The following is a 26412-nucleotide window of genomic DNA, read 5'->3' as shown; positions in this document are numbered from 1 at the left end:
GTTTCATGGTTTGCTGGCAATATGTTTTTTTTTTCCTGGAATATAATAACCCATTTCTTCTAAAATTACGTCTTTATTGTCATAATATAATGACTACATTCTCATAAACAAATTCTTGCAAAATTAGGACATTATTTTCGTAACAACAGGAGTTTATTTTCCTAATATTATAACATTATTCTCAAAACCTAAACTTTTTTTAAGCATGGCGCTAATCCTCAATAATTTTTGTATGTTTCCATGAATTGTGGCACAGGTGAAATAACAGTGTGTCACCTGTAACACTACAGGCTCTTCTACTGAGTGTCTCTGTTGAGTTGCTGAGGAGGGGAGGAAGACTCCTTACCGGCTCATGAGTGCGGTGTCCTCCACCTCCAGCTGAGGAAACTCTGGCTCCTGTGGCCGGTGAAAGGAGAGGGCAGGTCAGCCTGTGACTCAGACATCCCGCTGCCGGATTTAAAGGCTCCTTGTCTCCGCGCTACATCTCTGCCAGCCCTTGTGCACAATTGTAGGCATCACCCGGGCTTAGCCAGCTAGCTAAACTGAGGCAGCTAAGCTAAAAAACAACAGCACGGCTAACGGCGCCTCACATCCACAGAAAATCCCTCACGGGAGTTTTTTGGAAAACACCGCTGCCGCTAATGTAACCGAGCGTCCTGGGTTCACTTAACTGGATAACTAACAAAACAATAAACCGGGCGGAAGAGGTGTGACAGCTCCAACAGCAACTGTTTCTCTGTTACTAACCTTTCCCAAAAACTCCCGCGAGCCCGAAAACAGGGGAAGTATCCCCCACAGTTTTTTCCTGCTCTATGGCAGCTCGAGTGGGACACACAATATAGAGCAGTCTGCTACACTAAAATCAAGTCAGATAAGGCTATTAATGTAGGCCTAATTAAGGGTTTAAAAACAGCTGTCAAAGGGAGTGGCGCATGAAGATTTAAAAGTCCCAGTGATGTTGTGCTGTTGTGTATCAGCACTCATTAAATTCCTCTTCGTCTCATTTCATCACTTAAAGTCTTAATAACAACCCCCTTTTTATTGCAAACCCTCTTCTGAAAACTTTAGTTTGTTCACGCGGTTATGTGCACGCGCACTAGTATGTGTATCTCTTTAAGAAGTCGTGAGAGGGGGGAGGGGCAGGGGGAGGCACTTGCGTTTTCCGTCATCGGCATTAACATAATTGACAAACCGCAGAGATCATCTTTGTTCTCTTTCTCATCTTCTGACCGCTTCCCCACGCGACTTAAAATGGCGCAGCAGTTTGTGCAGGCGACAATTAAGGGAGACAAAGTGGTGCTGTTTATCAAGCCCACGTGCCCGTACTGCGTGATGGCCAAAGACGTTTTGGCAAAATATAAATTCAAGCCGGGACATTTGGAGTGTGTTGATATAAGTGGACGCAGCGACATGGACAGCATGCAGGAGTACTTCCTGGAGCTCACCGGAGCGCGCACGGTAAAGTTGCCTCGTCATAGTGTAAACATGTGAATTGTCACTGCTATCAACATGCAGACGTGTGTTTGCTGTATCTGTTGTTGTTCAGAAACAGTGGTTCAGTTTAGATGATTGTTGATGCAGCACTGAGATCTCCAGAGGTCGGAGTGGAAATCATGCTGTGAGTTTAGACCATAGGATGCATATAAAGATTGATGTATGGAAAGAAGACTTTATGGCCTATGGTTTAGTTCTAATAGCTATGATAATTGCTTAGATGTAGACATTTCTGATTAGTTTGTTGGTTGTTAATTATTTAGTTTGATGGCAGTTCTTCATGAAAACCATACATGAGGAGTCTATATATCAGTAAGGGAGTCTTCAGGGTCTTCCAAGAGAAACTCTGCATGCACTTGTTTTAAGCTGTTTGACCAGCTTAAGTGATGTTTTCACATAATTTTAGACGGATTAGCTGGTCATACCAGCTTGTGGTGGTCACCGTAGTTGGTTTATCCATTAAAGTTCCTGTAAAACTGAAAAAAATCAATGTCCTTGAGTATGAACAAATAACAGTATCACAAGGGGGAAGTATGAAAAGCAAAGGGCATAAATCAGATAAGCAGTGTTTATGCATAAAAGTAATGTACACAGCTTGACAGGCTGGTCACACCAGTATGTCAAACTATCAAAGACCAAGTAGAAATGGGTTATGACCATCTAAAACCATCTTTGACCAGCTAAAACCAACTAAAACCAGCTATCAGTATAAGCCAGGAACATTTTTGTGCAGTAACATCAAGTCAGAAATTAACAAGATTTATGAGTGATGAAAGAGCAGTCACCTTTTGAAATGATGCTTTAAAATGGTGTGATGAGCGTTTGTGTGCTCATGACAAGGAGTGGACACTAAAATCCTAAAAATATGAAGCATTCAGATCATTGTATTGAGTAAAAAACACACGAACCACACCCTAAGATTAAAAATCATCTATTACAACAAGTTAAAAAAACTCAACGCAGAACAATGTCCGTTCTCACAGTTACAGGCTCACTTTAGTCATTTTTATTGCATTTTATTGTATTTAGCAGACTGAAAAAACAATTGATTTCATTTGTAGTCCACCAAACTTTTAATTTGTATTTGTGATATTAAGAATTTATATAACAAAAAATTGACACTTAAGGTCCGCAAATAATTCCCAAGATCTACTTTGTTTAAACCAATCCGACCGCACCCAATCAATTTGCAGGAGAGAGCCATGAGGACCTAACATCACACTACTGAGCACCAGTTGGAATAACTTTTACCAAAGATCATTTCATTTGTGTACAACAATTATGCAGTTGTCAACAAAAACAAAACTGGAGTACGCAAAACATGTGGGACACAACTTATAGGGACCGAATAACATCCAACAAACTTGCTTTAACAAATAAACACAAATTTGAGAAAGCACTAACTTTATTTAACTTTGTATATTATTATTCTGTGGTTAGAATGGCAATAGATTTGTTTAAAAAAAAGTGTACTCAATATTCAAAGTTTAGGACTTGAGTGCAAAGACTTTTTTTGTGACTTTCAAAACAATGACTGGGTCCGACCTCTGCATTTGGGGTAGATAATGACATATCGCCCCGCTCTGTGCACAACATTGAAAACACAGGTTTCTCCTGTATTTATCTGAATGAAGGTCCCACGGGTGTTCATCGGGAAGGACTGCATTGGAGGCGGCAGCGACGTGGCGGCGCTAGACAAAAGTGGTAAACTGGTGAGCTTGCTGGAGTCTATTGGAGCCCTGCAGTGACCCGCTCCACACCTCAGGTACAGGACACACACACACTCACACACACACTCACACACTCATAGAAAGTGGCTGTGAAAGAAGGCTTTTGTAATAGCAGGCAACAAAATAAGGGGGATGATGCCCCTCAGAAGACCCAGAGCAAGTCATTAAGTGCTTGAATTAGTAGCAGTAAGCTCTCATTAGTGTAGAAATAAATAAATTAAAGGGAATAAGATGCCCGAGGTGGTGCTCAAAGAGATGAGAAGTAATTGCTCGGTGGTGAAGATGGGAGGAAAATCTGCTCGAGGCCCACACTGTATCACATCCTGATGGAAATGTACAGATGGGTGACAAATTGAAGGAAACACCGTGGGCCGTTGTAAATAAATTTCAAACCAATTTGATTTTAACCCTTTGTAACCTGGATCAATTGGATTCTCGTGTTGCGTTCAGACACCTTTCACAAGAATTTAGGCCTTTAAAACCTGTTTTGAAAACATGCGGGAAAAGGCAATGAGTAACTTTGTAAGAAATGTCCTAGAAATGGCAAGAAGTTAGTAAAAGGTTACAAGAAAAATGACCTGAAATAGAAGAGTGAGAGGAAAAAGTGATCAGAAAATTAGCACCGAAAGAATTTGAAGAAAACTGTGTTTTTAATTATTACAGTTATGTTTTTAAAATAATAATATTGAAAAATAAATGTATTTTTAGTGCTTATTTTCAGGTAATTTTCCTTGTTTATATTTGGGTTTTGTTTTTTGTTGTTTTTTTTTTTTTACTTTTTTTAATCTCATTTTTCGGGAAATTTTCTTGTAATTTTACCTAATTTCTTGGGAATATTTTGTGTTTTGTCATGTAATGTAAATCGGTTCTTCTTCCTATGTTTTTGAAAGGAGAATCAGGAGAATTTGCTCAAGTTTCAAAGGGTTAAGCCAAATACCACGCCAGATCCATTCCACAAATTTTTACGGCTAGATGTCGTACTTGACTCAACAGCCACTCCTGAGTGGAGTATAACTACTCTCTGCTCGGTTACATGCTCCGCTGCTGGCTTAATTGCGCAACAGCAGTGCCCCTCCACTCTGTGTCAGTACATTTTACACCAAACGGAAAAAGTGCACAACATTTCCTCTTAGAGCAGGCTGCATAAAAGCGGCTTAAGAGAGCCACCCCTCGGTTGTATGCACACAAGCACCAGTGAAGCTGCACTTACAGTTTACATCCATGTCTGTAAAAACATGGACGCTTCACACACACACATTCCTCCAACAGCACCGAAGCTCTATACAATCAGCACAGTTTCAACGTGGGCACCCAAAATCACTGTCACCAACGCAATATCTGACCGAGTGTTTTTACTGCCAATAAAAATAAAATTAAAATAAAAAAGAAAAACTTTTTGACACTTTGGATATAAAATGTGAGAACATCACTATTATATCCTATAAGACATTTGTGTGAAATTGGTGGGGAAAGTGCATATTTCATTATATAATGCATCATTTGCATATTCAAATATAAATTTAAGAAAAAGTTGGTATACAAAAAAAAGTGTCATAATGTAAGTAATCAACCAGAGAAGGCTCTATTAATTTAGAATTTTTTTTACCGTATTTACTTGTAGTGTCTCCTTTTGGGTTTCACAATGTTTGGAAATTACAATTGATATCTTTAAAAGGCCATTTTCTTAAAATGAGTTCTTTTCTAATGCTCTGAGCCAGAAATCTCCACTTGAGTAGCACTTAATTACCAAACTTTCCAATTTATTATTTATATTCTGAAGGGTTTTTTTTTACGGGGGTTTGGGTCATATATCATTTCTAGCATGATTTATATAACATCTCACTCTTAAAACATGGCAAAATTGACCTTTTTTTTTAATGGCATCGGTAAAAACCTCTGACTGTAATGTGTTGGCAAAATAAAAAACGAATTTTGAACCTGACTTTATTCTGTGTTCAGCTTTCTGTTCATATTTTATTAGATAATGCCTCATTTGCATATTTAAACATACAATGTCAGAAAACTTTTTATACAAAAATTGTCTTAATTTAAGTTGTAATGTAGCTAATTGCTGAGCCTCTCCACCTGTAGTGCCTCCTCTTGGGAAAAAATGCCGTACAATAACAGACAAACAGAGTAGAGCGCAGACACTCATCCAGTCTGTGGTTTGTTCATTCTAAAACATGTCTTTATTTAAAGTCAGACGTTGTGTTATCTACAGTCTGTACAACTCGGGCCCAGTGGAGCCACACGTCTCCACACACACAGCGTGGACGCAGCACAGGAGCACACTTTATTTTACAGTCCAGTGTTTCACCTGCTTTTCACTCATGTTGATTTTAAGAGCAGGCTGGGATTTACTGGATGAGTTCCTAGTAGACACACTTTGATTGTTGTGGTGCAGCAGCAGGTTGATTAAAGGTGCCGGCTGATGTCTCCTGTACACTGTCAAATATCACAGTCTTAGCTCTCTTGTACCAGATACACAACCTGCTGCTAATGTGCATCAATGGATACAGATACGGTTACATACTGTGTGTTAACTGCTAATGACTGACGCTGATCCACGGAATAAAAAACAGCTGCAACATGTCACAACTGATCTTTTTTTGCTTTCAATTAGTTGACATTTTCTCTGGAAAAAAATCTCTTCTGTCTTCCTGTACCCCAGTTGGTGGTTGTTGTTTTTTTGGTTGTTTTTTTTTTTTTTTTAACAATCATGCACCTGCACATGTAAATACCAGTGAAACAATAGACTGTAAAACAGTGTAGCCCACTTGTCTCTACTCAAATGTAAAAAAAAAAAAAAAAGAAAATGTCATAATGTCCACACACAGTATAGTTTTTACAAAAATAATTGCAGCACCAATAAATCATAATCTTGTTATGATTAAAAACAACCTCTTCAAAAAAAAAAAAAAAAAAAACAGGATAAAATAAATATTGTGTATCCACCCAGAGGCATTTGCATTGCATTTGTTAGTGTCCCTACTCGTGATCATGATATGGTTGTTTTTCCTAAATCTTATACCACGTCTGTACACGTAAATGCTACAACAGGCTTCTGCCTTTTTATACGACTGACGAAGACAGACCATTATTGTTTGTTATTGCAAATAGATAAGGAATAGCTCCAACATCATTTCATATTAACCTGCAAAGAGAAGGGTGTAAAAGTCCAGCTTACAGGCTTTAAATGAAATTTTTAAAAAATACATTGATTATTGTTCTGGGTTTGGTGTACAGGATTTTTGACAGGCAATGTGTAGTTTAATTTGACGATTTAATTTCAAGCCATTATGAGTGAAAGTGAGGCGGCCTCTTTTGACACAGGCAATGATTGAAATGTATTTTATCTGGCGTTAATAAAATCAGTCTGACAGTGAGACGCTCGCTCACCTTGCATCATAGATCTGAAAGAATCTAATGAGGGAATAGAAATTAAATGGGCTCTACTCGTCTGCTGAACTGAGTTTCTGACAGACTACAGATAAAAACGAGCATGACTCTGCTACCAGCAGCATTACAACTCCGCTCTGTGTTAATGTAGGTCACCGCTCGGCTGAAATACCGATCGAGCCACAAAGAAGTTACAGGCTCGAGAGTTCTTTCAGCTTAAGCAATGCTGCATGAGCACACGCTCACAATTTTGAAATCCAACAGATGCATCGTGGGCCAGGGTTTAATTTAACACGGAGCAGTCCTGTATCCAGAATATACTCAGACATCCTCAGGTGTCGATTACAGAAGAAAACACGTCATCACAGTTTCCTTCCTGCTTATTCAAACTGAAGTCACACTACTGTAGATTCAAACAGTCTGCAGGTGATCCCACCTGTTTTCCAACAGATGCGTGGCCATTTGATACATCTGTGCTCGTAATGGAGCCATTTTGTGTCACTGTTCATCGTCGAAATCCACCATTTTGTGTCAGCCAATATAAATATAATCTTTCAGAGCCCCTGGTCGGTGGCCAGCAGGTCATTTTAAATTCATGTTGGGTTTTAAGGATCAGTCATTTTGTATTGCCCATGATGGAATAGTCATTGCACAAAGGATGCACAGTCATTCCTCCAGGCGAAAAGAGGCGCATCACAGCAGTGCGTGTCACTGCTCAAACGCGTTGTCCTGTTGGTTAAGGAATCCTGTGCAAAGTCCTGTGCACCCGTGCCTCTCAGAATCAGCCCGTTATCCAGGAGAACATACAATCCCTTCTGTCTGTTTCTCCTTTGTGTTGATGACTAGTCTCACTCTTTGTCCCTTTTTCTCCCTTACCTGTTTTCCACAGGCTTCAGGCATCCAGGTGGGGTCACATGACTATGCAGCGGGACTTACGTAGTTTGCGTCGCCGCTGCTGGTACTCGCTGAGCTCCTGCAGGTAGCCTCTGGACGGCCAGCGTAGCCTCTCCACCTGCTCGCGCTCCTCTTCTGGAACACACAAACATAAATTGTTACCCTCTGTAAACACAACTGATCCACCACAGTAAGATTTACTGCGCTTGGCACACACAAACACGAACATTGCTACAGTCCACACTCCTTGGACTGTAGCCATGAACATGGCCAACAAGGCTGAAATATCTGACACGACTTTGTTAACGGCAACAAGCCACAGAAGACCAGCGGTGATCCATCATGTGCTGGCTCTTTATTTTGGCCTTTGACTTTGCTTGTGCCCTTAAATACCCGTCCAGTGACCTTAAATGATTCTTGTGTGTATGACTAATGCTGACAATAAAATGTGCTACTGCTACTAACTGGAGCAATGTTGTTATTAATCTCTAACTGCTTTTATGTGCCTGTTAAATTCATATAATGCACGGGTTATATATAACTCAAACATACACTTATAGTATTCAGCATACTATAAGGATGCATTATCCTGAGGGGCCCACAGTCTAACACATTAACTCTGCCATATTGTGCTCTATGGCGGATTTTCACAGGAGTCTGAGATCATTTTGGATTCTTAAAACTCCAAAATATAATGAGATGAACTCACTTTATATTCCCTAAATTTTATGGGACAAAATAGTTTGTGTGTATGATTTAGTGGCATCTAGTAATGTTTAATGCAGACTGCAACCGTTCGAAACGTCTCTTGGTTAGAATTACTTTTGTCTTTATTGTACGGGAGGTTTTTACCAAGAGTCAAATTATCTGCAGAGGACTCTTCCTCTCCATAACAAACAGACCGGGTGATTAAAACTGGTGAAAGCAAAAACCAGTTTCATGTCAAAAAATGTGTCTTTTTTGAGTGCAGTTCATCGTGGGATGACTGCTAACTATGGCAAAAAAAAAAACCAAATGGCCGTATTTAGAGCCAATGTTTGGTGTGTCCGTGTTGGACTACTGAAGAAACATTGCAGTGAACAGGGCGCACTCCAGGGACAAGAACCTGCTCCTTATATCGGTATAAACCGCTCATTCTGAGAGAACGGAAACACAGTGATTGTTATCTTTTAGATATGTTAGATTTTATTCCAGTTTATGCCACTATATAATCCCCTAAACCCTACACACTGGACCTTTAATTCACAACTGATAGGTGGACACCGTGATTACATCATGTATTTTACCATTCGGTTGGCCATCTGACAAAAAAAAAGATACAGACCTACATATACTATGTGAGACAAACAACAGATTATTGCCCTGAGGCAATAATTATTTTTAAAACGATGTCTGAAGTCCTCTTGATCGTTGAAATCAGCGGTTTAATTATGTTATCTCTCTGTGCAGCATTAATTTGAATGTGTTAGACATTTGCTGTGTTTTGAAAAAAATCACACACTGACCTGAGAGCTCCAGGAAGTCAGGTTTGTGACTGAAGATCAGGTAGTTGTTGGCGATAAAGTGGAGAAGCCAGACGTACAGCTGCTCTGCGTTGTGGCACTGAGTTCAAACACAGACATTATGTCAAATAACAGTGATTCTCTTGAAAATTAATGCTTTTCGACAGATAACCATGAATATCTGTTGCAGATGGAGACCTAGAGCTACTGCAAGTTAAAAGACTAAGCTTGCCACAAAAAAAACACTGCATTGGGCAATTTTTTTGACAAACAGCTTTCCTCTATACACAACATTTGCATTTTGGTGGCTGAAGGAAATGTCACATAATGAAGCGGTAATCCGTTACACAGACAAGTCATTTCCTGCAGGTCTGTCCATGTTCTCAATTCATCTGTTCTGTACTCAAAGCTGCACTGACCTTTGCTCGGCGGAGTAGTCGAATAACGCTGATGCCCGTTGACGACAGCTCTCTACTGGGCATGCTTTGAAGGTAAGCGCACACACACACTTCACACAGATGCTGCAGACGTTTCACCTGGTACATCTCGGCGCAGACCAGCACGGCCATGGCTTGCAGCACACTGGCTGGACACACAAACAGAGACACAGCGCTGTCTGATATATGCTCAAAATATTACACATACACTGTCATAAACATGTAAATTACATTTCATTCCAGATTTATACAATAGCTGGACATATTTTTCAACATGTAGGCCTCCAGAGGAAATCAAAGGCTTAAAAACGCTCCCTAAAGTAAAGTAAGTGTTTTTATGATTACTGGTCCAAAAATGAAATTGGAACAGAGCCTCAGGAAGCTTTAAACAACATACTAAAAAGGATTTTGTTCTTTTTCATAAAAAAACAGAAGTCCATCGAAGCTACATCCAGAAGATTTTTGCTGTAAACTCTTTTGGGCAATAAACTTTTAAGTTTGCACAGCACACAGAGTATAAATACTGGTGTAAAAAAATCCAATATCTTACAAATGCTACAAACTTCCACAAAAAGCTGCACTAATTAATGCCTTTATACTGTATCAGCAATGTATTAAATGACTGTGTGTGTGTGTGTGTGTGTGTGTGTGTGTGTGTGTGTGAAGGTGTTGCTGACTGTGATAAACACAGAAAATGATTATCCTACTGTGTAGTTTCCCTCAGCAGCACAACTTTACAGGCCTGATCCTCTCTTACTGCTCATTTCCACTGTGTTTCCAGCAGCAGCTGTTGTGCAAAAAGCTTTTCAAAAACACTGTGCGCTATCTTCCCAGCTCCAAACAACAGACACACACAGTTAGAGACCTGCTGGTGAACTATGTAGCATCTAAAGAGCCAGATATTCATCTCAATAGTTGATGGAGACTAAAACAGAGCTGAAAGGAGAGTAAATATTGAACTTGTATTTGTCCTGTGGCCAGAAACACGGCTTCAAATAGTGTTTCAAGTCTGTTTACACACGTCAGAACATTCATTTCCGAATAGCATTTTTCATCAGTTTTGTTTTAAAGCAGCGTTCTCCATACCGATCCTCAAGTGCCACTTGTCCTGCATAATTTAGATCTCTCCCTGCTGCGACACAGCTGAATTAAGTGATCACTCGTTATCAAGCAGCTTCAGCAGCTCGTAACGAGTTGATCATTTGAATCAGCTGTGTTGGAGCAGACAGAGAGCAGTGGCACTCGAGGACAGGTTTTGGGCAACGTTGTAAAGGCATGATAAAAGAAACTGATCAAAACTAGCACCAAAACACAATACTAACGAGGGATGGGTGATACACTGATATTACACTTTTATCATGATGTAAGACTAGATATCTCTTTTTTTTTTAAATCCTGTAAACCTTAATGTGTGACAGGTGCACTGGAGGAGGTGCCATCTTTAAAGTAAAGATAAGAGCTCCCGCACACTCTCACTTTTTGCTGAATTATTTATTCTATTATCTCGCAAGGCATCACAGTAGTGAACCCAAATATGTTCAGAATTTAAAGCCACCAGAAGAAAAACCTCAATACCCAGAACAACTGTGGGGATGTTCAATCCATTACCTGATAATCTCAACTACATGTCAAGACCTGGTGATAAATCAGAAGCTTTATTCCAAATAAAACATACCATCGCCAACATTTTTATATTAAGTAGGCATGTTAGAAGCAACAACAACACCAACAACGAAAACATTCTGCAGACTTCAGCAGAGTTTCATTTTGGATCGCCACTGAAAGCTGAAAAACTAAGTCTGCAGATTGAGTTTGGGTTTTAAAATCACATTAAATAAACAAATAAGTTATATCCCTGACTCTTTCAAAACAGTCAAATGACGCCCTTACAGTGCATGCAAACGTGAAACAAACATCAAACAAATCAATCCCATTATGTAATGTCAAAATGTCAAATCAGCTGACTGCTGATGTGACTTGATTCAGTCTAAAAGCATCCTTCAGTCCCTCCTATGAACACTGATTCTCTGCATGCATCTCTGACAGGCTGATGTCCTGTGAGCGGAGCAGCAGCCGCACAGAGGGTTTGTTCTGTTCGGCTGCACAATCATCTAAACACAGAAATGAGCGTTTTACAGTGTATTTCACTTCATCATACAGTATGTAGCTAAGCATACAATATTTTTCTGAGTGAGACACTCTGGTAGCGCTCCTTTTTTGATTTCACACCCTTAGTTTTTGTTGCTTCTGGTGGAGTTACCTTGTTTTGACCTTGAGAGCTGAGCTCTTATATAACAGTGCAGCGGCTGCAGCCTCTGGAGCCGCTTCATGGCTTTAATTTCCTGTTCCCATGACTCAACCTGAAGCTGTATCTCTGGAAACAGCCCTCCTTGTGCCTAAGCTGGATCTTAAGGGCTGCTTGTTGAGTTTTTTCATGATTTTTTCATCAAAGCATCTCATGCCACAAAAATCAGGGGATTGTCAGCTCTCAGTAGCTGGATATTCAGGACGGATTATTCTGAGCCTTTATATTGTCTATTCAGCAGCTTTGTTACATAACAATAGTGGAAGGGACGATGACAGCCAGTGTTGTGATTAACTATTATTCTGTAGCTGTAAGTTACAGTTAAATGGCATCATCTATTAATTAAGGAACGTAACATATTGTTTTTGAATTGTGATTTCACAGTGGATGTCGTGAAAATACACACACACACACCACTGTTAAAGCCCCTTTATGACTGCAACAGCTCGTCATTCAAAGCTGCTTTGAGTAATCTTGTACCGTTGGGGGGCAGAAAAACTCAAAGATAAACACAGCAAGAAGCTTTCATGATAGTTCAGCTCATCCGGCTGTTTAACTAGCCTGTAAGTAAGCAGTTACAGAGCAACATGAACATCACATTGAAATATATTTCTATAATGTTCACTCACATTTCTGTCTTTGTTTGGTCCACTTACTGTACGCCTAAAAAAAGTATCTGAGTGTCTTTCTGTGTTCACTTGTTACCTTGACTCTAAGCCATTTTATCACTAGCAAGGAAGCATGTGATCTGTGTGTAAGCCTGTGGACTGAGTACAGCCTACAGCTTTGAATGAACTTCATTTCATCACTATTATTTCAAATACACACATTTGCTCAGGTGCGCTACTTTTCCGTGCGCAAGACTATTATATGTGTAGACTGTAAGGTTTTAGCCAAAATACATGTGTTTGAGATCACACGACTGGATAAATAAGACATACTGAACGAGTTGTGTGGGAGTTTGGAAACAGATTTTGATATAACTTTGCTGTTATCAAATGCGGACCTTTGTGACTTCAATTTATCAAGCATTTTCTGTCCTGTTTTTTGGATTCTTTGTTCGTTCTGGAAGCCTGTAAGAAAAACAATTTTTTCTAAACGAATTCAACATAACATGGGGTGAGTAACTGGTATACAAATGGTCATTTTGAAGTTTTGTGAAGTATTCCTTCAAAAAATATAGATTCGTGTAACTTCAAGGTTGTAGAAGCACTTCAAAAAATGTAATGTCATTGCCATCACCAAAGAGAATTATCAGCACTAATCATATTGAAAACGCAGCGCACAGTGTGACAGATAGTGACACAGGAAGACAACAACAAGACGCGTGGGGCCGTGAGCTGGCACCATTAAAAGCAGATGAAGCAATGATGCCACGGGTTGATTTTATCATCAGTAAATCTAATTTAATTTTAAGCTCAGTGCTGTTCTCCGCGTGCCTCCCGAGACTGACACTGGCAGCATGTCGCAGTCACACAGATGGCTGATGGGACTTGTCATCTGCGCTTTTGTTTTGGGCTGCATTAAGCGAGCGAAGCCTTGAGGAAAACACCACTGTACCGCTCTCAAGTGTTTGGTGGTGGTGCTTATTTCTACGGTGCATTAAAATTACATCAAAGGTCCATTGTCCTTCTGTAACAGACTGTAATTTTGTTGGTCAGATCCATGCCATCCAAAGCCACTTTCAGACACAAATGAGGCAACCGTCGATATTCAACTAAGCAAACTCTGTTTTTATTTACAGCAACAGCCTGAGAGAGTAGTTATAGACGAGTGAGTGGATAACACACTGACTGAGGGTTTCCCAGTGCAATCAATCTCTACACCATACAAACTCTGCAACAGGGTTTAATTAGTCCACAAGATAATGAGGCGGGGAGGACCATTTTCTTATGACAGTTAGGCGTACCACTGGAGATGTGTTTGCACTTTTATGTACCATTCAGGGCACCTTTAATCTTACTGTAACACAGCAGTGGTCACAGTGGTGTGTGTGAGTACACGTCTGGGTTGTGTGCAGTAAACTCACCAGGACAGCAGGAGTCAGTGTAGAGGTACTCCAGGAAAGACAGGAATGTATCTGAGGAGACACCGTGGATGGGAACCACTCGGCTCCGGGCCTCGGCATACTTCCCACTGAACATGGCCGCCATTACGTCACAGCGTGCCACCAGCACTGCTCGGTGGGCTGGCAAAACACTCCCTTAAACACACACGCACACATGAAAATTAACATCACTGTTTTGAATATCATAGTAGCGTCTGAGAAAGTCCTAAAGTACTGTGAAGTGAAATGTCTGAGAGAATAAACAGTTTATAATTAATATTTTGAATCTTGATTGGTTGTAACAGATGCATCTTTGATATCAGCAATTAATACATTGATACGTTGCTCATAGGACTCACCTTACCCCTGGAAGCTGTCATCTCCCAATTATGTCAAAACAGGGGGTTTGTATTAGGCTTGGAATGACTAAAGAAGTATTTCACTGCTGGAGAGATGGTCTTTTCATAAAACTGTACTGTCTTTGCAGTACAAAAATGCAAATACTTTTGAAAATAGAGCTACATCAACAGAGAAAACAGAGAAAAAGGGATGTGGAATTAGTTTTTGCTCAAGAGGTAGAAAACTTAAAACTACCAGAATGCCCTGCACACCAGTGGACCAATTAAAGCTCCTACTGGTGGTGACATAATGCAGTTTGGCCGTCTACACAAAGGCTGTTAAAAAGGAGACTAGGACACACTCTTTAAACCCATGGAAGCTTTGGGGTACAACGGTAATAAAGGGACAGTATCCACTATTTTTGGCCTCCTTGGGCATGCTGGGCCTGACAGAACTTTTTGGGTTTGTTCGAATGGATAGTGGCCTGATGTTGTTGTCATATGGAAAGTATTTGTATATGGTCGTTTGTTATGGATATTTTCAATAATTGCTGAATTGAAAGTCACCCATAATGTTCTAATCATATTTTGACCTAAGACTGACGCATCAGAGAAACAAATTAATCATCCCCCATGTTCTGTGATAATGCCCCAGCTGCTGAGCCTTTCAGAAAGTGCAGACCAAATTTTACTGCTTTTAAGTTTTACCCCAATTATATTGCACGATATGACGCCATGGCTTCTCTTTTGAACCTCCTTGCAGGCCCCCAGAAAGTGAACCAGGCTTTGAAGCAAATGCTTCATAGTTAAAAATAGTGGAATTACAATTTCACAGTCATTTTTGAGCTTCACAACCCCCCTGCGATATGACTTGTCCCACTATCAGAATTTGATCCATTCGGTCTGATAAAATTTAAAAAGTCAAGAAGAGCCTCACGAATAAATAATTTTATCCCCAGTCAAGTTATCGGAGCGCTAAACTGTAGTCGCCTCGTCCGGCAGAAGTCTGCAGGGCGCATGCTCTATGGGCCTAATGGTGCAGAAGCAGTGCCGATAATCCAGATAAGATACCAGGTAGAGCAAGTGAAAATTTGAGAGCGCTGGTAAGATGGAGGGTAGTTTACCACCAGTCATTTACACATACTATCTGCATTGTTATGAAACAAAGCTGATTTAAAATCTGCCAAGTGTCCCTTTAACACTGTTATTGTATGCATGTGTATTAGTGTGGGTGGATGGGGGATGAAAAATGGATAAAGTATATTATGTAAAATGTTACTCTTTTGTATCTTTCTGAATAAAAAATTGATCAAAACTAATGGAAGTCATCTTTGATCTACAAATGTTTGGTGCTGGTCGCAAACAAATTGAAATAACTTTCAGAGGTTTCTAATATCACCAGAATGTCTCTTTTTTGTCTCACAGAGGTGTAGAGGCCAGACTTAATTAACTGTGGCTTGCTATGAATGATGATCTGTCATAACGGGACATTTAAATTAAAAGGAAAGACGTGACATGTAAAGCCTGGGCACATGTGGTGACATAATCGCTGTCGTTGAGGGCCACTAACAGCCAGTGACAGCTCTCACCACACTCCATCAGCACGTTGGCGTAAACAGAAATGCAAAAAAATATTCTTGTGGACATTTTCTCTGTGACCTCAAAGAGTTTAACTCGCAGCTCAGAGATGCAAGGACAAGAAAAGCTCCCTGCACTTTTTATGAGATAAATATTGATCAGGAGTGGCTTTGGGGCATTATTTCTGGATTTCTCAGTTTGATCCTTTAATAGAGAATCGGCTAAATGCAGCTCATGGATGAGCTGCTGGTGAGATGAAACATGACATGGAACGGAAGACACCCCGTCTCTGGAACCATTTTATCTTATTTTGCCTCCAAATGGATGTCCAGGCCCGGGACTGAGCTCATGATTCAATCGCGGCTAATTAAATGTGACCTTCCTCTGCTGTGTGACGGCGCATGCATTTGTAAATGTGTGTATGTCCAAACAGATGAGCACGGACCCACCTTGCACCATGAAGATGACATCAGAGTAAAGGGGAGAATTGAAGAGGTTGACAAGAGTCTGGGGGCCAAGCTGAGCTGCCCGGGCACTCGGGGTGTCCCTGGGGCCCTAAACACACACCCACACACATACACACACACACACACAAAGAGAAAGGAAGAAGTGGACAGAGTGAGTTAACATTCCTCTGCTGGATGTCAGGTACTAGTTACCAGCACAATTGCCATTCTGTGCATCTATCTCACCTCCCCTGTGGAATACAAATGACCTCTCTGCCAGTCTTGCTTAGCGCTACCCAAACATACTTGAACTGCAATGCCATGAACGGCATGACAGCTTTGGCTAACACTGAAAACAGACTGGGAACCACACGCTCATTGAAACTGTCAAATTATTAACACATTCTTGCTTCTGTTAAGCATTTAAATGATGCATAATACAATATTATGTATATACAATGTGCAGCAGTGCACAGCAGGGGAAATCAGCAGTGTGAGAACGGCTGCCAGTGTGTCTTTTTGGAGTCTATGTGCACACGTAGTTATGTTAAATCCTTAAATGAGTGCTGTCAAAGCATCCCATTACCATTCCGTGACCTTTCTCCGTCAACTGAAGCACAAAGAACTTCATATTCTTGCGCTGCTCTGCTGCAGAGGGAGCGCTCGGCACACACTGAGTCTTCAGTTCAGACAGCAACAGAATCAAGCCTCTTTGATTTTTAAAATCAATGGAGAGCTTATGGAAAGCAAATTTCAGCCTGGTCTCGCAGAGTGAGACGACCCGGAGGTGTTTGCAGAGGACGAGATCAAATCACGACAGGACATTAGGGTGTCTCATCGTGTTAAAGTAGCCCAGCCCGTTTCTCTGTGTGTCAGATCGCCTTAACACCGCCTCAGGTGGAAGACCTAGTTCTATCCAGATGGGCTGGTGGGCCATGCGTGGTGGTGCCAAAGGCTTGTCAGTCGCAGTCATATCTCCTGATCTCTCTCTAAATGTTAAAATCTGCTGCCTATTAAACTGAGCCGCCGCATGTTTTCCAAAAAGACATTGCAGATGTGACGCTGCAGATTTGAACATAGTGTCTGATCTCATGGCTGATGTCCGGTGTGAACTCCTTAAAGATCTTGTGTTATGATCCTTTGAGAGCATCTTTTGTTTATTTGGTAACAAATCCCACAGTATCTGAGGGCTGATACGGGCAGTAATTATGTAAATATGCTAATTATAGCCACATTATTACTGCGCTGTTTCTAAACAAGGTCTTGCTCATTAAGACGCTGTTAGTCTGCAACTACAAAAACATGTGTTTATATCTTCAAAGAGGAGATTTGACACATTGTAGATACTTAACCTCCTTTTGTTGGGGAGGGCTGTTATAGCATACACACCGTGAGATATTCCAGTCTTACACAAAATTGTTTTTTTTAAACTTTAAAGAGCTCACCCGGTCTCTGCCGATGAGGGATCGTATACGCTCCATAAGCTGAGCCACAGCTAGCGAATTCTTCAGCTTCTCTTCCAGGGCCTCCTGGAGGTGATCCCACTCCCACGCTCCTAAAACATCCACAAACACACTGATTCTTTGGACCCACAATAATACAGTTTACAGAAACACACAGCAGGCAAACTCTTTTGTAGTTGGCACCGTGTTCCCAAACACCCACACACCTCTGAACACTCAGGGCCTGTTTTTGACAAAGTTGGCTCTTTCTAAAAATCTGTCTGCTTATGTAATCCACTGTGGTTATGGGTGGGACATCCAGTCCAGATTCCACGAATATCCGAAACAGTGACCCCAAGGTCTTCATAAAAAGTGGCCATAATACATCTGCCTCCAATTAATTGTTGTTTTTGTTGTTGTTGTTTTAATCTAAAATTATTTTTATTTTAACCTAGATTAGTTTTTTTACACTAGAGCCTTTTTCCAGTCGGTCACCAGCAAATAATGCCATTCCATTCAAATCAAACATACAGTCCTTGTATGTTAAATATGTTGGTAGGATGAGATGCTGTTTGAAAATGAGTCTGCAGACATGCTAGCAGATTTGTGAGGCCTTATTAAGGCACAGCGGCACTTTGAGCTAAATGCAAAAGTCAGTAAGCTAGCATGCTTAAACTGACAATGCTAAACACTGAAGTTTAGCAGGTGATGTTTACCGTGTTCATCATCTTAGTTCTTTGGGCTGGCATGCTAACATTTGCTACACGAAGTACAGCTGAGGCTGATGGGAATTAGGGCTGCACAATAAATCGAAACATTATTGAAATTGCAATATGACTAAATGTAATGTCCAAATTCATATAATTCATGATACATGCATATAAATTGCAGGAGCTGGAATTTTGGATAATGTATTATGTGTCACAACATACCATTATATATGGAGAGTTATGGAGTTGCACCAGCTTACAAATCATATTTCAGACATATGAGAACATGTTTGTTACATACAGACCCATAAACCTATCCCTCCAAAACTCATATCGCATTCGCAATATCTGTCAAAATAGTAGCAATATATTTTTTTTGAATATTGTGCAGTGCTATTGTGTATGTCATTACTCGAGATCGTATTTGGTTGTAAACAGTAGGCCTACTAGACAAATACAAATTTTGACTTCATGCAAAATGGCAATAGAAAGAATAGAAAGAAAGAAAGAAAGAAAGAAAGAAAGGGATCATGTGAATCATGTGATCACAGTTATTGAGACACACAAACAACAAAAATGTGAACCTTGTGGTGGCGTTAGAGGTAAAGTCAGGAGATCACTTAAGTCAGCAAGATTCATCCACTGGTGACCATTGATGTTGACAGCATGGTTTCAAATTATAGATCTACAGTAAATAAATAGGGAAATAGAAATCTTGGATGAAAGATAAAATTAAAAACAAAGAATTTTTCAACCTGCATATACACCGTATTTATTCCCATCAGTGGTATACTCCTTTAAACAGCCTGCACAGCTCTGCAGCTTGATTGGGGTGGCGCACCTCGTCTCACTGGGACATTAACAGACTGTTGAGGGAAGAAGGGAGCTGGACTGAGCAGGATTTATCTCATCATTAGTTCATAATGATGGTATTTGGGCTGATAGAGGGATTACCTCAACACACGGTCTCGGATAATAACACTGCATGGCACAGACACCTCAGAGGCAGGGTGAGAGATTAGCTCAGGAGCTGTGTGCTGACATATGATGCAGCCAAACTCCAGAAAACAGGACTGGATACACCGCGAGACACTTCATATACCGTATATAGGATGTACGGGAACTGCGGAAAACGGACTACTGACACAACTAGAAGGGCACTCAGAGAGAGCAGTCCTCCAGCAAGGCTATATATTGAAATCCATGAATTCAAATTCTGGTCAAAGTATGTATGTTTTGGCCTCAAAATGCTATTTTGCAAAGCCTTTCCAACAACTTTTTCCCACATGATCCGACATAGGTTTCTATACAATGTCTGTGCTACAAATAAACCAACATACTGCTATGGACACCTCCTTGGTTCGGTTCCAAATGTCACACAATAACAAACAAATTAAACAACTGATTTGTTGGTAGGTAGCAAATCCCATGTGCTGTGAGGTTAAATGACAGATTTTGTCAGTGAAGTCTCCTGGCTTTCAGGAGAGTTTAGATTACACCTTCAGTTCCCAGTCTGAAAAACTGTCTGACTGCAAGATTGAGCATTAAAATTATCTTAATATAGCAAACACTAAAATTGGTATTATGGTTTTTTTTAAGGTGCTCCTTTTTTAGGAAGCTGAAATATGCTCTGCTGCCACCCCAAAACAAAGCCACCAGCCTCCTTTGGCAAAAATAGCAATTTTATCTTGCAGAACACAATAAGTTACTGTTGCCTTTGATTGGTTAACTTTGTTCATGTTATTGTGTGACTGATGAATTAATGTGGTGTCCACAGCGGCAGACTATACAGCTTACCCTTTCTGTCTTCATACTCCAGACTGCTTCTCCACACTGCAAATGCCCTGACCACCATCTCACTGTAGGTAATACACTGACTGTGGATAAATGAATGTGTTTGTACAGTAAAAACGCTGTAATATTGAATCTCAATGTTTTTACCTCCTCTCCATACACTGTCAGCAAATGGCGTCACTGCTTTTTGATGACTCTGAGTGGGAGTTTCCATTTGAAAAACACAGAAAAGGAAGCAGATAGACCCACATTTTAACAAAAGTTAAAAAAAAAAAAAAAAAAAGTGTGTGCACCCTGTAATTCAGATCCATTTTATTGGGTTAAAGATACACAAAATGAGGCCGACAGTTTTGCCATTCTGTGCAACTGAACTGAAATCATAACCTCACACGTAAGGTGCAAGCTGCTAAATGCTTAAATAATTTCTACATAATCTGACAAATGCGTTTCTGCGTTGGTGTGGTTCTCTCACCCACCTACACAAACATACACACATAAATACAAATGCTGAGATAGGATACTTTTGCGCACAAATTGTACAGATTAACACTAATTTCCTGGAGGCCTCCCTTAACCTCCTCCATAACTACCACATTCCTGACTCTAGATCTTAACCAAAGTAAAGCCAGACCCTAACAAAGACATAAGCAGTGAACTAAATGGAAACTGTGGGAAAACTCAACTACAAACATTTTTCTCCATTAAAACACGTTGTTACACAAACAACTGCTCTGTGGTCTAAAATCTGACCCCAAATAAAACCAGGATGACCACAAACACATGATTCCTCTGTGTCGTACACATAATACATGTGCTTAACATGCACACACACAGAGAGAGGCAACCAAGTGACAAACTCAATAATTCAGTGGCGCACTACACAAGGAGACAGAGTCTCACAGTGTTAACATCACATAAGCAAAGTCACGGCCTCTGTGACTGTCCGTACACACTCAAGTGACAAAAACCCCAAGCGCAGACTGGAATAATACCACCAGTGTGATGCTGTGCGTTTTAAAGAGACATGATATTGTTATGGAAATTAGTTCTGCTAAGCCAATAATATGAGCTACAACTGACAAATGAGCTGAATTGAATTGCGTGTGTAAGATATTCATTCCATCTCTAGGAACGCAAAGTACTGCTTGTTATGGATTTACCGCAAATGAACATCAAGCACTGTGCTCTCGATGTTTCTGTGGGCAAAAAGGAGGCACACATTCACATCTGATTAGCCAAATCAAGACAATGAACAGACATACACACACTTTATGTGAGGTCAGCTGCTTTTAACGTACAATCAGACCCACGATTTTGAAGGTTAACGTTAGTCATTTTTCACGCAAGACTCAACACCGTCTCCCTGCAGTGTTTTATGGAAACGTGACATTCGTATTCTGCTCTGCACATGAACACATTTCCCTCTTCCCGCTCTTCTCTCTAAGACACACACACACATTAGCAGCATGCTCTAGTACCCAGCTCTCCCATCACCCAAACACTCTCCACCACCTCTCACACCCTCTCGTCCCACCACCTTGGTTTTTAACCCTAAAACAATAAATCCACACATGGACTTGTACATGCATGTGTGAAGAGACACACTGTACCCTCAACCGCTCACATTCTTATTCTTATTCATACAGTCACTCACAGAGACTCAGTCTAACCCTATAATTTTCTTCTCTTCTCCGCTCACCCTTCACCACCGCACATACACACTCAGCTCATGTGTGTCTGCCTCTGGTGTATATGTGCGTCAGACCATCAGCACTCCTCACATATATGTTAAGAGGTGGGCCATGAATCAGATGTTAGCACAGCTTTTTGCCACAAGCGCTCCTGCATGACATGCAGCTTGCAATAAGGCGCTGGCGTGCACAGGCGCTGCGATCTAACATGCAGCAAGCACAGCACTGCAGACTGTGAGCCGCAGACTGAGTAGATTTTCATTACGGCACTGATGTTGCAGAGAATATCACGTGGCTGTATAACAAGGCTTCATACGTGAACTGGAGAATATTTGGGATGCGAGGGCCACAATTTGCAAAATGTTTTGGGTGCATGTTTTCTGCCTGTGTGCCCGTAAGCTAACATGAGACAAGGTTAATTTACATAACAGTTTCAACACAGAGTAAGTGATTTGTTGATGTAAATATGAGGCCACGGTAACTGTGTCAGATTCTATCAAGGAATCCCATTAGCCATCGAAATGGCCGAATCTCAATTTCTACAAAGACGTACCTCAGTGTATCAATCCCTAATGTTCAACAGAACTGAGTAAAGGAAACGCAAGTGGCCCGGGGCATCCGAGTACAAATACAGGTTGAGAAAGCCAAGTGAGATCACAATATTACCCGATGAATGATCAGGTACTGGATTAAAATACTACAGTCGCTTACTATCAAGCACTTTCAATTTGACTGATTTCTGTTCCTCAACATAATGGAACACTGGACAAGATCCAATAGCAGGCAAACTGCCTCCTGCTGCCAGGGGACATTAATCATCACATCTAAATTATTGGAAAAAGAGTAACTGCTTTTGGAGAATGGAGTTCCCATGCTGTGAATGCCAGTCCAGCTCTGTTAGGTGTATTTAAACTCTACTGTAATGTGCAGGATGGGTCTAATATGGCAACTAACAGAGAGCACCAAGGCTGAACGCCGGCATCAGGATACAAAACAAAACAGTATCACCAAAATCAGCACTTTAATGATGAATACAACAATACATGGAGCTGTTTGCAGCACTGAAAAGCAGGAAATGTTTCATGAAATCATGTAGTGTGATGGGATTAAACTGATTGAGCCATCGTTGCTGAGTCCAGATTTCTCTGGACAAAGCGCATGTTGGCTGCTGTTTTGGACACAGTTTTGTATTCTGATCTCCACTTTCTATTTGGCACTTCCTATGCAGCTGGTACTGGTGCCAGAACGTCAGTTTGGGCAACTTTTAGTGGGAGTGGGATGCTCTTGTTTGTTGTTGTGATTTAGGTTAGTGCAATTTTTCATACAGAAACAATTTGGCAGCATTTGCTAGAAGTCACTTCTGATTAACTCAGTCCCCAGTCATATAGGTTTTTGGAGTAATGGGTGATTGCCGTAAAATTTGACATGGGTGAATTGATGTTGTTTCTTACTTATATTTCTTTTTGATTTTATTTTCATGTTATCTTGCATGTTCCAAATGAAAAATCTAAAAGAACAAAATGTATTCACTTATTATTTACACAGATTTATTGAATACTTGATTCTGATCGGCCAATTACACCATGCTGTGGTCTGTTATTCTGAACAGAAGACCGCTTCTGTGAATAACAGACCATTACTATGAACACAGTTCACAATAATGGTCTGTAATGTAATGGTCTGTTGTTTTTCTTACCTCTGTAAATGAACATTAGTGTCTCCCACAAGCACATACACAGGAGGGGGTCCTTCACCACCAGACGAGAAAGGCGTCCTGTCAGGTGCCCCTCTGATCGTGGCATGTCGTCAATAATCCCCCCGTCCCAGGTGGAAAGCAGCGAATGTGGGCCTCCGTCCCGCTCTCTGCAAACACACCTTGACTGGGGACGTTCCCTGTCCAACCAGAGATGAAACTCAGCTCAAAATCCTTAACAGTGACGCAAAAGAGGAATTTGCAGAGAGAGCTGAGCTCCTGCTGGCTACAGGCTCAGGTGGCGAAATAGCTTGTTAAGCTGTATCATATGAACAAGCTAATATCTCTCCTACCTGGTCTTGGGCCCCAGGAGCAGCTGTCTGAAGTACGGACTGACAGCACAGAGCACGGCCGCATGTGCCCACCCCAGCTCTTTCCCAGAGTCCCCGGCGTAGAAAGCCACATCGGCGAACTGCACGCCACGCTCCAGCAACCACTGCATGTCCTGGGAGAAGCTGGACTCCTCTACCCGGATGGGGGGGAGACGTGCTGAACGGAGGGAAAACGAGAGAGAGAAGATCGATCGGATGAGTTGTGTTAATGAACAATCGCTGCTGAATTTCAGCTCGCCTGTACTTTCAAAAGATAAAAGGGAAAATTCACCTGTTTTGTCACATTCAAAGCAACCCAGCAGTGTTGTAATTTGTACTCATTTTTACTCAATTTACTGTGTCTTCTTCCAGTAGTGATTTCCCCCTTTTTGACAATGACTTCTGACAACTGAGATAAATGGGGTGTAAACGGGTCTGTGGAGGGAGTGGTAGAGACAGCCATAGTGTTGTGAGATCTTTCAGTCAAGATAGAGAGAGCCAAAAGAGAGACCAATGTCAGACTGTGCCCTGCCCTGTATCAAAAAATAAAAAAGCTTCCAGATATGTCTCTTTGCACTAATGACAGACCTGCAAAGACGCTGCCGCACTGGATTCTGGTCTGTTGAAGAAATTAATAAGTCTGTCTGTTCAGCAGTGGATTTGTTCCTGCTGCTTTTGTTAATCTTGAGGAACAGTAAGTAAGACAGAAAGCTGACTTCCACTGGTTGTTTCAGATTATTTTGGTGATAAAAAGACATCAACACAAAGTGCGCTCCAAAGCTTATTCTAAATAAGATTAATGTTTAAAGAAGATTTGGAAAAACTGGACAAACAATTGTCAAAGATACATGATTTGCAGTTAACTGAGTGCAACAGCAAAAACTGTGAATAAAAGAAAAATACTGCAATGAAAAAAATACAATTTATAGGAAAAAATAGGGAAAAAACTGCTTAGCGATGCATGTGCTTATAAATTCAGATTAATAAAAAGTGAAAGCATCGAGCAGGAATGTAAAAGGAGTGGGGGGAGGGGGATTCACAAATCATCCTTCTATTATATTCCTATTCATGTTTAATACAAAGCACTGCTCATCTCCTTTTTTTATGGCCGTTCATCTTTGGCTGTGAAAACTGTGCTGTTCCTGAATCAGTGCATGTCATATTTAATGCAAGCGACACCATAAGCAGAGCTAAGCAGTGCTGGACGAGCACCAATAAATCCGCCAGCACTTGGTGCCCTTTTTGGCCAGACTTTAAGCTGTCCGTCAATGCATCAAATTTAGCAGCTAAGTGGACAGATCAATGTTTAACACAAGTTTGACGACGCAGTTTGTGTTAAAATATTTCCAGGTGTTTTATTCTGTAAAGATTAACAGAGTGTGGAAAAATACTAAAATGGCAGTAGTCATGAATTCAGCACCACTTCAAGAATACAACACTAGATTCCCTTTTCTAAAACAAATACAACTGGATCTATCTGTGGTTGTAAATAAATTCAAACTTAATGCAATGTCAAATCATTATAACTTGGCTTATTTCTTTTCCAGATGTATTTTACTGCTGAAGTTGGGTTTTTCATAAAACTAGGCTGTCTGTGCAGCAGAAAGACGTAACTACTTTTGAAATTGGTGCTACAAGACCGCAGACGACAAAGAAAAGGGCCGTGGCATTTGCGTTTGCTCGAGACAAAAAAACCTACAACTACCAGAATGAATGTACAACACTGCACCGGACCAGTTAACGCTCCCGCTGATGGGTGACGTAATACGGTTGCCGGCTACCAACAAATGATTACAGTTAAACATGAGCTAAAATATGTTTCTGAAACCATCTGAGGAAAGAAATAGGCTAGCAGTAACAGAATCTTGGTTTATATTTTATCTGTTCTGCTTGGTTTTACCTTTTTAGTATTTTCAGCCTCTGTTTTTACGATACAGAAAACAGTATAGCACCTACTTCTTGTTCACAAATTCTGATATTACAGCAAAACAGTGCACTAAATTATGTTCTGCAGACAGAATCTGGTTTATATTGCATTAGTACTGCCTAGTTTTATAATTTGAACAGAGTTTTGTTCTGAATTTGGGAAAGAGAGAGAGGAGCAAGCCTCTCTCTTGATCCGCTTCTATACTCCTTGTGTCTGTAGTGGCGGGCATAATGTGAAAGTACAATCTGTAGTTCATGAAACAGCCACATAGCAACCAAAAATCCGCCCAACGTTTCTAAACGTGTCATTTGAGCTAGGAGATGTGGGTGCTGATTAGATGGAGGGAGGTTTGCCACAGTTCTTCTACACATACTACCCACTTTGTTATGATACAAAACTAGTTGAAAATTGCCAAAGTATCCCCTTTAAGCTTTGCTACAATCACCAACCTTAATGTGTCTCTGCAACGTGCTTTGTATAATTGCTTGTGGTTCTGAGTTTTAGCCTCCTTTGTTGATTGTCCACTATGGTTATTTATTTCCTCAATTAGCATTTGTAGAATCTGATTGGCTTAAAGGCAGATTGATTAAGTCAAAGATAAAGCTACAATTTGC

General features: G+C 40.6%; 2 protein-coding genes across 2 annotated transcripts in view; one reads left to right on the top strand and one right to left on the bottom strand.

The window, feature by feature from the left end:
* Window positions 1-1180: 1180 nt before the first annotated feature.
* On the top strand, window positions 1181-7986 carry glrx (glutaredoxin (thioltransferase)). The gene is made up of 3 exons (XM_042502040.1): window positions 1181-1458; window positions 3129-3259; window positions 7513-7986. Exons 1-2 carry the CDS (start codon window positions 1252-1254, stop codon window positions 3240-3242), a joined length of 321 nt encoding a protein of 106 aa, XP_042357974.1. The 5' UTR covers window positions 1181-1251; the 3' UTR covers window positions 3243-3259; window positions 7513-7986.
* The window catches only part of rhobtb3 (Rho related BTB domain containing 3), a 21236-nt gene continuing 2357 nt past the window's right edge, over window positions 7534-26412 (bottom strand). The window contains exons 2-9 of the mRNA XM_042500814.1: window positions 23854-24049; window positions 23504-23700; window positions 17616-17725; window positions 16174-16279; window positions 13791-13964; window positions 9439-9605; window positions 9023-9119; window positions 7534-7652 (exon numbers count right to left, since the gene is read on the bottom strand). Of these exons, the coding sequence (XP_042356748.1) occupies window positions 7534-7652; window positions 9023-9119; window positions 9439-9605; window positions 13791-13964; window positions 16174-16279; window positions 17616-17725; window positions 23504-23700; window positions 23854-24049 (1166 nt within the window). The remainder of the gene's footprint in view (window positions 7653-9022; window positions 9120-9438; window positions 9606-13790; window positions 13965-16173; window positions 16280-17615; window positions 17726-23503; window positions 23701-23853; window positions 24050-26412) is intronic.

This window comes from Plectropomus leopardus, chromosome 2, assembly GCF_008729295.1.
Source record: "Plectropomus leopardus isolate mb chromosome 2, YSFRI_Pleo_2.0, whole genome shotgun sequence".
Lineage (NCBI taxonomy): Eukaryota > Metazoa > Chordata > Actinopteri > Perciformes > Serranidae > Plectropomus > Plectropomus leopardus.
This window is presented reverse-complemented; position numbering and strand designations above follow the sequence as displayed.

Bases quoted from the DNA above. Each gene is read 5' to 3' on its own strand.
- glrx (XM_042502040.1), top strand. From the start codon at position 1,252: ATGGCGCAGCAGTTTGTGCAGGCGACAATTAAGGGAGACAAAGTGGTG. The intron at 1,459-3,128 runs GTAAAGTTGCCT...ATCTGAATGAAG, and splicing joins AGCTCACCGGAGCGCGCACG to GTCCCACGGGTGTTCATCGG.